Raw genomic sequence first — 12,058 nt, forward strand, 5'->3', positions numbered from 1 at the left:
CCATGGGTTCATGGTTGAACTCCAATCCTCATGCTTGTGGGGCAAGCGCTTCACCAACTGAGTTGTCTTCTTTGTGTAAGCATCGTGTCATCATTATACCTGAGGACATCAGTGATTCCTTGTCTCCTCCATAAACCTAATCCACCCTCACGTGACAAGGGTGTCTGTTACATCTATTTGGTTTATTCATATTAGGACCCAACCAGAGTTCACACGTGGCATTTAGTTGAAACCTTTACATTCTCTTAAGGGAATGGGGGTGGGGTGGGGAGGCGGGGGTGGTGGTGGTGGAGAGTTTTGGAAAGTTTTTCTGTTTTTGTTTTTGTGGTTTTTTTCAAGACAGGGTTTCTCTGTGTAGCTCTGGCTGTCCTGGGACTCACTCTGTAGACCAGGCTGGTCTCGAACTCAGAAATCCACCTGCCTCTGCCTCCCAAGTGCTGGGATTAAAGGTGTGTGCTGGGCTTTAAAGATTTACTTATTTATTTTATGTATATGAGCACACCCTTGCTCTCTTCAGACACACCATAAGAGGGCATCAGATCCCATTACAGATGGTTGTGAGCCGCCATGTGGTTGCTGGGAATTGAACTCAGGACCTCTGGGGGAGCAGTTGGTGCTCTTAACCACTGAGCTATCTCTCCAGCCCCCGGAGAAGTTTTTCTTAGAGACAAAAAAAAAAAAAAAAAAAAAAAAAAAATTGCTCAGAAAACAGAAAGGCCTGGTAAAGAGGATTAGAACAATGTCCGTGTCTCTGTCCTAAAACTACCAGAAAAATGAGGCTAGACCAAGCTCGGAGAGGAACATCTACACTTCTCCCAGTGGTGGGTGGCTGCGGGGTGAGCTCCTGAGCACCCAGGCTGGAGGAGATGGGTTCATTCACAACATTTTCACCTGCATCTTCCTGGGAAAATAGGTGCTTGCCAACAGGGGCCAAGGCCCAGCCAGCAAAAGGAAGGGAGGAGGTGCCCCTTGGAGGAAGACTTGAGCTGAGAGGAGGGAAGTCTACCAGGCCCAGAGTGACAGGAGAGAGAAAGTGGGTGCTCCTGGTGTTCTGTGGAGTATGCAGCTTTTGGGATGGCACAGATGGAGACCTGAAAACCACAGTCTATTTGCAGCTCCTATGGAAAGCCCGAGACAGAGAGAAAAAAAAAAAAATCGCTGGAGGGGGTGGCTCTTGTAAAGCCCACAGTTCCTTTCTCACATCATGAGGGTGGCTGCTACAGCTGCTTTCTCTCCCTGCTCTGGGGTGCCACTTCACACCCAAGGACACACCCCTGGGCTGTTTCAGAGACATTTGCATCTGTGTAAACAAAATCTGAATCCTACCTCAGCTTTCTGTTTTCTTGCCTCCCTTTTCGACATTTTTCCTCCCAAGACACCAAACATCCTTGGGAGCCTGGGCAAAATGACCTGGGCTCCCTGGATAGAGGCAGACCACAGACCGGAAGATGGACACTCACTGTCTTTTTGAAGAGGGAAGAGCTAGAAGCTGGCACAGTTTGTTCAACCAAAACAATGCCACATTCCTTCTGGGCTCGCTACAGAACCTCTCTCTCCCATTGACTTTCCAGACTGAGACTACATCAGCCTTTTGAGAGACTCTTAGCAACCAAGGAGCCTGTTATCGAGGGAAGGCCAGCCTAACAGATTCAAAGCTTAGGTGGCCTTTTCCTTGGAACTCGTGTGGTTATGTGTAGCATAGAGAGAGGCCCTAGAAGTAATTGTCACCTTCTGTTGATGGCCCTGGGCACAGCTCCACATGACATTTCATCTGGCCCTCTCTGGGCTATGAATGACACTGTTGAACCAGAAGGAAGTGGTGTTTTCCTTAATAGGATTTCCTTTTTTCTGCAGGTGGTTTCTCCAGCTATAGGGGCTGGGGGTCAGGGTTGGGAATCAGCCCTTTCTCTTCTACCCATCAATAAGTACATAAGAATAAGTCCTTTTTCTCCCTGAGTCTAGTGTTTCAAATTTCCTTATGAAAAACAAATACACTTTACCAGAATTAGGTTCAAAGGTCATTTATAGCTGAGTGAATTGTACCTCCAAATGGTATTACGATAGCTGATCAAAGTGCCCTGGGCCTCTTATTGGTGGGTGTGAGCATGCCTGGATTTAGGATTTTTTAATTATATTTGTTTGCTCTGTGTGTGTGTGTGTGTATGTATGTGTGTGTGTACATGTGCATACAAGTGCCCCATATGTAGAGATCAGACGATGATTTTTTTGTCACGTGGAACCTAGGATTGAACTCAGGCCATCAGACTTGGCAGCAACACCTTTACCCACTGAGTCATCTTGTTGGCCCAGGTCCTGGGATTTCATTTTAGTTGGTCTTGTCAGTAGCTCAGGGACTCAGTTCAACCACACAACTAGTAAGCAGGAGTAGTATTATTGGCTTGGGGAGGAGGGAAGAATGGCCTGGTGGTATAGACAAGGACAGAAGCAAATTCCAGTGTCCACAGGTTGCTTCCCAGCTGTGGGAGGCCAAGCTGACATCAAAGGGTTCCACACACAACAAAGAAATGTTTGAGGCTCTAGTGATGATATCTAGTGATGATATTGCTGATATCAGAATCAGCAATATTTCTTGAACGATGTGTAAAATAGGATTTGAAATATTTGGGAGTATGAGGTACGGTATCCCTGGCATGGGCCTCCTGCCAGATGCCAGGCCCAAAGCTGTGTGGATGGTTGTGTGCACTGGCCTCCTTCTGGTACCCATGAGGGAAAGTGAGAGTGGAGCTGTGCTCTGATGTGGTTAGGTAGGACAAGCTCCGAAGAGCCTATGGGTGGCCTCCCTTAGCTCTCACCTATGACAGCATCACAGGCTGTCAAAACAGGAAGGGAACATCTGCACCGGCTTGAGGGATCAGCCTGGGCAGTTGTTCTTGGGTCACAGGGCCCTTTGAGAATCCACCAAAGCTGTCAGCTGTCCTTGGAACTGTTGCTTGCCTGGACACACACAAACACACACACACACACACACACACCACACTTAATTTTACTTCCATAATGAATATGTCATAAACTGTGCAATTCGGTGGCTCTTTTTGTTTTTGCAAGATTGTATCATCACTGTCACTCTCTAATCCGAGAACATGTTCATTAGCCCAGAAGGAAGACCTTCTTGGGGCTGGAGAGGTGACTCGGCAGTTAATAGTACTTGCTGCTCTTCCTGAGGACCCGAGTCCTATTCCCAGAACCCAGCTAGGGCACTAGCTCCCCCTGAAGCTACAGGGAGTTACAGGCAATGGTGAGCTGCCCAACACGGGTGCTGAGAACCAAACTCAGGTCCTTTGGAAGAGTAGTACGTGTTTTGACTGCCAGGCAGTGAATGACAACTGTCTGTCTTCCCCCACACCCTACACCCCCAGCCCCTGCCCCATCGAGGCTCCTATTTCCTTCTATTTCTAACACTAGAGGAGTATCAGCAGTGCCATACCTGCCAATAGGCTTGTATTTCACCAAAGCCAGAGCCAGCCTAGTGCTCCCTGCCATAAAATGACCCCCTCCACAAAGTGATACTGATGACTGCTGCTTCTAGCTTTTCTCAGTTAGAAATGGTAGTCATGTTAGTCTCTCTCTCTCTCTCTCTCTCTCTCTCTCTCTCTCTCTCTCTCTGTGTGTGTGTGTGTGTGTGTGTGTGTGTGTGTGTGTGTGTGTGTGTGTGTATCTGTTTGTCCGTTCATCTCTCCCACCCTCCCTCCCTTCCTCCCTTCCTCCCTCCCTCCCTCCCCCTCTCTTTCTGTATATACATGTACTACATTGTGGTAATAATAGCTCAGAGACATTCAGGATACCTTCTGGGCAGCGAGACATTTGTAGCTTCCCCCTTACTGTGACTTTCCCACTGCATGCCTTGCTGGAGAAGGAGGTCAGCGGCAGGCTGAGGGACAGTGTGCAGTCCAGGATTCTGTGGGGGAAGTGGGTAACTGCCATTTGAAGCCCAGTTGACACCATCACGCTGTCTTCTCTCTCAGCCGGTGGACACCCAGCAAGCTATGGTACGCAGAGAGTCCGTGGTCAACCTGGAGAATTTTAAGAAGCAGTATGTCCGCAGGCGGTGGAAGGTACGTCAGGGCCTGGGGTGAAGGGCAGGGGCCTAGGGACTCCCTGCTTCTCCCCAGATCTCCGTCTCAGCTAGCAGTCCTCTCTTCTCTTCCCTCAGCTGTCCTTCAGCATCGTCTCCTTGTGCAACCACCTCACTCGCTCCCTGATGAAGAAGGTACATCTGAGGACAAGCGAGGACCTGGTGAGTACATGCAGAGCCCTCTGCTTGGGCACAGCTCCTGGATTGTAGGTGTGGAGGGGGAGGATATTAACTATTTCTAGCCTGTTCTGTAAGCCTTGTCCTCTTCTGCCCTGAAGGCTGAAGTGTGACCAGCAGGGGGACCATTAGGAACCCTTTCCTATGGGCTTCCTAAGAGTTGCCATTCCACTCCCCTTCCCACCCCTTCCTGAGGGCTAGTAGACCCTGAGAACTGTGGAAATAGGCCCCATAGATCATCCAAAATTTATTCTGGCCAAGTATAATTGTACACACCTATAATCCCAGCGCTTAGGGGGTAAAGGCAGGAGGGTACAGGTGACATGAGACCCTACTGCAAACCATGCCACCTCAAAAAGTCCATTTCAGACAATCCTAGCTCCTCTGTACAATGGGTGCTTTCTTATACCTTTCCCAACTTTCCCTATTTTGTCTTAGACTGCCTATATCAGCAGCATTTGATGATATATTATACTTATTATAGTTTTTTTGTTTCTTTATTTAATGTTTTCATAGTACTAAGGATTGAACCCAGGGCTTTTAGTGTATGTTTAAAACAAGAGACTTATAATGGAATATACTCATCAAGAGGGTGGCCTCTAAAGCCAGTTTTCCAGAATTCAGATCAGCCATTTCCCTGCTGTGTGACCATGAAGAGGTTACTTAATTTCTCTGTTCCAAAATGTCATTATTTGTAAAACGGGGGTAATAATACTTGTTACATTGTTGGGTAGTGATTAAGGGTAAATGAGGACCTGTCTCCAATGCCTGGTGGGTAAGTGCTCAGTGTGTATTAGCAATCCTTAATGCTGCTTAAAATCCTTCTGTAGTTCTCGAAATGGGCATCAGCATTAGCTTTTCAGTTGGTAGGGGTTCCCTGAGATAGCCTCTCCCTCATGATTGAGTGGAGAGAACAGGAGTGTCCAGAAGGTATAAATTTATATATTCATATATAGTTCATATATTCCAGGCACAGCAAAGGCCTGGAAAGCAACTGCCTGCAGCCGCCCTGTGTAAACTGAAGCTGCTTAGCACTGGGCCTGCACCCCAGCACCCAGAATATCCCTGTACTCCCCGGAGCCCCAACACGTCCTCAGGGGTCTTTTTTCCATAGACTGAGCTCTTGTTTATTCCTGCTTTTGCCAGGACTTTGGTAGCTCCAGAGGCCTTTGTGGCTGAGTCCCTCTTCTGGCCACCAGCCTCATGGACTATAAAGGGAACTGACTTGGCAGGCTCTGAGGATCCCTGTTTGTCACCTGCGAGTTTACACAGCTTACTCTTTTATTGTTTGGTTCTGACTCATTCTAAAAAGTTGCTGTTCAGCAAAGCCTGAGTTATTTTTGTTGTCCTAGTCAGAGTTGGTCCAGGATGTATTGGCTAAGTTGATCTTGACCTCAGATTTCCCACTGGCTCAGGCTTGCCTGCGGGATGTATGACAGGCAGCAGGCATGGACCTAGATCTTGGACCTTTTGCCTTGATGTGATGTTGTTGAAGAAAGGGATGTAAAAATATTTCAATTTCTAACTTTTTCATGGTGCAAAATACAGTTTTTTGTTGTTGTTTTTGTTTTTCATTTTTTACTCAGACACTTACATGTTATATGGTTTTTCCTATTGAACCTTCCTTAAAATAATGTTTTTAGAAAGATGACATGGCCTTCTGTTTAGAAAGCATAGAAATTAAACATTTTTAGACTTTTAAAAATCCAAATTATTCTTTTAATAGTTTGAATTAACTGCAGCTGGAGAGATTGCTCAGTAGTTAAGAGTGCTTCCTCCTCTTGCTGAAGACCCAGGTTTGGTTCCTAGCACCTACATGGTGACTCGCAACTACCTGTAACTCCAATTCCAGGGGATTCAACTCCTTCTTCTGGCCTTCATGGGCATCTGCATGCATAGTATATATATATATGTGTGTGTGTGTGTGTGTGTGTGTGTGTGTGTGTGTGTGTGTGTGTGTGTGTGTGCATGTCTAATTAGGCAGACAGACAAAAAATTTAAAACCTTATAAGAACAAAACCCCTTCCAACATTAATAGTGATTTTAACACTTAGTTTAACTTGGTGGGACCAGACTGGAAAGACATTGTAACATCCAGGTGGTTGCTCCAGCTTGCCTTAGCTGTGTGGGAGCTGACAGGTTACATTTTGTTCCACTTTCATGAAAGTGGAACTCAGAAGTCTTTCCCTTCAGATTGCTTTGCATGAAGCTTGCTGAAGGCTTGGTGGAGACCAGCGGAGGTGGAGAGCCTGAAATGATGGCCTGCGACCTTAGGGAAAGACCAACCACTTCCCCATAGACTGAGCTCAGGGGACCCAGTGTCCCACAAACTACCTTTCCAAGAGGCCTTGATTATTGACTGGCACAAATGGTACCAGATGGCATTTTCACTGCTATAACTGGGCCCCTCCTGGTACCTGTTTCCCCAGGGATACTCCAAGGAGGAGGCCCCAAGGCAGCTAGTTTGGTCCCATTTCAAGTCCCCTTCCTATTCCTGCATGGCAGAGGCCTCTGGATGGAGCTGAGGGCTTCCTTTGACATCACCCCACTTTCCCAGCTTATCGGCCCCTTGCTTGCCTCTCTGAGCGTGGGGTGCTCAGTGTGGCTTCATTCATGTCATCTGATGATGCCCTGCCCTGGGCCTCTTTTTCTCCTCCCCAGAGGAACTGCGAGAGTGACACAGAGGAGAACATCGCCAGGAGGAAAGCCCTTCACCCCCGGAGGAGGAGCAGTACCTCCTAACTGGCCCAGCTTGCAGTGGCTGCCAGGGAGGTCCAAGTTCCTGCCGCCCTGCTGTGCAAGCTCCCGGACCCTGCTTGACATCAGGATCCAGACATTCTGTGTTCCTGAGCACTTTGCAAGAGAGAGGAGTCTGCAGGACTCAGAACTTTCCGGAGACCCTGGGAGTTGTGGCTGTCTCCCGGTGGGGAACCTCCAGCATTCCTCTGGCTTGTAGTTCTCCAGAAAACTGGCTTTCATCTGTCTGCTAACCTCAGAAGCTGGAATTGGGTGTGGACTAAGGAAATGGATCTCAAGGAGTATCTTTTTTTTTTTTAACCACAGGTTAAAGGTCAGATTTAGGCAGCTTTCCTCACAGAGCCTACCCTGTCAAGCTCGTGAGTAAAGACTCTCTAGAGGGAGGGACCAATCCTGTGACTTAACAGAATCCATAAGGAGTCAGGCTGTTTAACGTCAGACTGTGTCTGCCAGCCTCTTGCCAGCCCACTGTGTTGTAGGTTTTTTCTCATTTTTATTATTAAATTTCTTGTTTATCTAATGCTTGGGTGTTTTAGAGCTGTCTCCCTCTGGTTCCCTATAGCCCGAGACCCCGTGGCTTGGGGAACACTAGGGTTGGCTGCTAAGTGGACAGAACCTCAGGTGATCTGAGCAGTCTTCTCTTACTGATAAGATGTGGCCCTTGTGTGTCCTCCCTTGAAAGTGTCCCCCTCTGGCACCCCATCACAAAAGGCCATGACCCATCCACCACTGCTGCTGTCAGCCCTCCTGTTAGGGGCTGACTTTTAGCCCCCTTCCTCCCAGTCCTCAGTATCACAGACCGTCACCACTATCACTAGAGATAGAGTGATAAGTAGCTCACTAAATTACAGTGAGGCCATCCAGGTAAACCCTACTATGATATGATTAATATCCTTATAAAATGGGGAGGACTGGGGTGGAGAGATGGCCCACTGGTTAAGAGCAATTTCTGCTTTTGCAGAGGACTCCATTTCCAGTGCCAGCACCCACAAAGGGCACCAGGCACATGGCGTTTATACCTGCATACGGACATTCATTCAAACACATAAAATTAAAAACAATTAACAATAAGGGGAGATTTCCTCTGAGCATGGTAGTGCATCTCTGTAATCCTAGCACTCAGAAGGCTAAGGCAGAGGGATTGCCATGAGTTACAGTCCAGACTGGGATGTCAGGGAGATTTATCATATGTGGAGCTGCGTACCTTTAAGTCCTAACTACTTGGGACACTGAGGTAGTAGGATTACTTGAGCCCAGGAGTTAGGAACAGCCTGGGCAACAAGGAGGAGCAGGGGGAACAGGAGGAGGAACAGGAAGAAGAGGAGGAGATAAGATCCAACAGAAAGAACACACGAGGACACTGCTAGGGAGAAAGGCCTCAAATAAAATTTTAAAATAAATAAAAAATAAAAAGGCAGCTGCTGGGTGCTGTGCTGGATGCCTGTAATCCCAACAGTTGGGAGGCAGAGGCAGGAGGATCATGCTACAAAGTTGAGGCCACACTGGTCTACACACTGAGTTCCAGGCTAGCCAGAGTTATGTAGCAAGACCCTATCTCAAAAAGCCAAAGGGTAACAACCTCCCTACGAGAGCATGCCTCTCGCAAAAGATCTCCTTCATCCCTCTCCAGAAGAGGAGAAGAAGAAACACAAGAAAAAGCACCTGGTGCAGAGCCCCAATTCCTACTTTAAGAATGTGAAATGCCCAGGATGCTATAAAATCACCACGGCCTTTAGCCATGCACCAACATGTGTTGGCTGCGCCACTGTCCTCTGTCAGCCTACAGGTGGAAAAGCAAGGCTGACAAAAGGACGCTCCTTCAGGAGGATGCAGCACTGAAAGCCCCTGATTGAAGATGAGTGGGAACCTTCCCAATAAACACGTTTTGGATATATATTTAAAAGAAAAAAAAAAGCCAAAGGGTAGAGTTGGGGGCCCAGTGATTAATCCATGCTGAATCTCAGACAGCTGGCCGTCATTGGGAGAAAATACATTTCTGTTGTTTAAGCTATTTAGTCTCTGGTGCTTTGTTATGGCAGTGCTAGCAAATGGGAATTTTTGACTAGACAGAGGAGGGCAAAGAAGCACCCACAGGGAAAAACAGGAAGAGAAAAATGAGTGAGGCCAGTAAGGAAATTTACTGCATGCAAATCCAAGACATGCTTTTCTGGCCAGAAGAGTGGCCAGAGAAAGGCAAGTGTGTTGTCTAAGGGCAAGTGTGTTGGAAAGAAAAAAAAGGAACTCTGGAAGGTTAGTGAAAGAGTTGAGCCAGGAAGTACAGGGTGTGTGTGTGTGTGTGTGTGTGTGTAATGTATGCATATATATAATGTAATATAGACATATATAACACTTTTTTTTCCTGACTATATGATAGTAATAGGATTCCTTAGCTAGTCTGCCTTTTAAATACCAGCAGCTCAGAGAGAGAGAGAGAGAGAGAGAGAGAGAGAGAGAGAGAGAGAGAGAGAGAGAAGGAAAGAACACCGGTGAGTGTGGCATTAATCCCTTTTGTTGACAGTAAGGGCTTTTGTTGTTTGTATCATTTTTTCACGTTGATTGATTGATGATCATTGATTGATTGATTGATGATCGTGTGTATGGCAGTGTACATGCTCTGTGGTCCATGGCGTGCATGCGGAGCTCAGAGGACACTTGCAAGAATCAGTTCTCGTCTACTATGTAAGTCATCCTGGGGATTGATTTCAGGTGATCTTAGTTGTCCAGCTGGCTTGGCAGCAGGCACCCTTATCAGCTGAGCCCTCTAGCCAATCCTTGGTTTGTTTTAAAATAGGATTTTATGTAGCCCAGGCTGCCCTTGAACTCTCGTTCCTCCTACCTCTATCCCCTGAATGCTGGCCATACAGGTATGCACCATCAATACTCAAGGTGAACAGTAGGTCTCAGTCACACTGTGTGAGACTCACCCAAGCTCCCTTCATGCTAGAGATGCATTCAGAACAAAATGGTCCTCAAAGAGCAGAAAGGCTTTATTTCCAGAAAAGCTCACAGCAAACAGAGGCCACACTACCCCCACACACTGCTGAGTCCTGTGGCCTCTCCCTGCTGGTGGATGGATGCAGGAGTGGAAGAACAAGCCCAGGGGAGACAGGTGTGTTCTGGCCCTGAGGGAGGAGGCGTTGCCAAGCCAACACCTCAAGGCTGAGAGGTCACAGCATTCTTTGAAGAAAAGTGGAAGACCAGAGATGAAAACCACATTCTGTGAGAGCAGTTCTTTGAAGAGCTCTGAGGTGCCTCTCCCAAAAGTCTGCCTGTGTGCTTGCTGGATGCCACGTTAATAGCCCACAAACACACATATAAATATTTTAGCACGCACTATGTTGTAATCCTCATCTCACAATCTTCCTTGATTCCAGATCTCAGATTCCATTTGTCTTTTCCATTCATACAGTTATTTGCCCATCAGACAAAGCAAACAAAAACTCCCAGCATATGTTGAAAGCAAAAGAAGGTCACATTTAAATAAGCAAGTGAACCATGAGATCTCTGGAAAGAAACTCCAAGCCCCGTGCTCCCTGGGATATCAAAGCGAGTACATGCGGAAAACTAGGTTGTTGAAAGGGACAGCAACTATCACAGGCTTAGAGAACTTTCTTTCCATCAGCCCCACCCCCCTCTGCTCCCGGTTTGATGTCAGCCCCATACTGTTCTATTCACAGTTGCTGCAACCCCCAAAATATCGCACTTGGCATCTGTTAAGAAGGTCCGGTTCTCGGCAAACCTTCACAGGCTTAGGGGCTCTAACAGTAGAAAGGCTTCGAATGGAGGTGGTTAATTGCTGTCTCAAAGGCACCAGCACAGTTGGTGAGCTTCCTTCAAGTTTTTCTGGGCTTGATTGTCCCTCCCTCCCACGGTTGCCCTCCATCAGAGGCAGCAGCAGCAGCAGTTCTTAATGGATAGCGAAACACAGATTCCCAAGTCCTCTTTTCACCGAGTAGAATTCACAGCCCTTGCTCTTAATCTAGAAAACAGTTGATTATATTATCTAGGGACAAAATGACATTGTAAGATCTCCCATTCAAGTTAAAACAATAGCAGAACCCAGGGAGGCGGCGATTGTGAGGGACCCGTGCGTCAGTGAGGCATTCTCTGTAGCCCTGCGCACAACCTTGTAAGGGAAGTGAGCTCCTTTTTTAAGGATGATGAAGCCAGCCTCAGCAAAGTTAAGAACTGTGCCTGCCTTCTCCCAGCTGGAGCTCTTGGGATCTGGACTCCAGCCCAGATTTGCCTGCCCTGGATTCACATTCTACTTTTCCTGGGGGTGGGGGTGGGGGAGTAAAAAATGAAGAAAAAAGAAAAAGAAAAAAGAAAAATCTTGGAGAATCACATGCAGTACAATCCTTTTTTTAAAAAATAAAATGCAAAATCTATACTAATAACATTGTATTTTAGAAGCAGAGATGACTTCAGTAAAATGGGGGGTGGGGCAAGGTGGACAGCGGCTGGTGTTCAGGATTCTGCTTGTTTGGTTTTGTTTTTGTGGCACTGAAGATTAAGCCCAGGCCCTTGAATGCGCTAGACAAGCATTCAACCACTGAGCCACAGCCCTAGCCCTGTTGCTAGGACTCGGTGAATTTCCCTCACTCTGTTTCCTTGTTTTTATTGGTAGTATTGCATTAGTGAAAAAATGTCAAAACAAAATATCTGGGTCTGGGTGACTTAATGCACTAGAAATTTACTTTCTCAGCTTTAGACACTGCAAGGTGTCAGTAGCGTTGGCTCTGTCTGAGCGTTTCTCCTTAATTTGTCACACCCTGGTCTTCTCTCTATAGATGTCTGTCTTTTAAAAAGAAAACAAAAAACAAAAAAAACAAGGTCACCAGTTATGCTGGATTAGTGTCCATAATATATCCTCATCTTATTTATTTATCCCTACAAAGACCCTATCTTTAAATATAGTCACTTTAAAAGTTCCATATATGGGTTTAGGAGGAAGTGAACACAATTCAGGCCATAAAAATACCGTAAACATGGGCTGGGGACATAGCTCAGTGGCAAAGTGCTCTCTTCACA

General features: G+C 46.8%; 1 protein-coding gene and 1 pseudogene across 2 annotated transcripts in view; both read left to right on the plus strand.

Annotated features, from left to right (window-relative positions):
* Positions 1-7,547, plus strand: part of Dapk2 (death-associated protein kinase 2) — a 114,017-nt gene extending 106,470 nt beyond the window's left edge. For both annotated transcript variants that reach the window (NM_010019.3, XM_006510811.3), the window contains 3 exons: positions 3,984-4,073; positions 4,172-4,255; positions 6,932-7,547. In NM_010019.3, the coding sequence (NP_034149.2) occupies positions 3,984-4,073; positions 4,172-4,255; positions 6,932-7,012 (255 nt within the window). In that variant the 3' untranslated portion in view covers positions 7,013-7,547. The remainder of the gene's footprint in view (positions 1-3,983; positions 4,074-4,171; positions 4,256-6,931) is intronic.
* Gm19247 (predicted gene, 19247) lies at positions 8,598-8,923 on the plus strand (annotated as a pseudogene).

The sequence above is a fragment of the Mus musculus genome, chromosome 9, assembly GCF_000001635.26.
Source record: "Mus musculus strain C57BL/6J chromosome 9, GRCm38.p6 C57BL/6J".
Taxonomy (NCBI): Eukaryota; Metazoa; Chordata; class Mammalia; order Rodentia; family Muridae; genus Mus; species Mus musculus.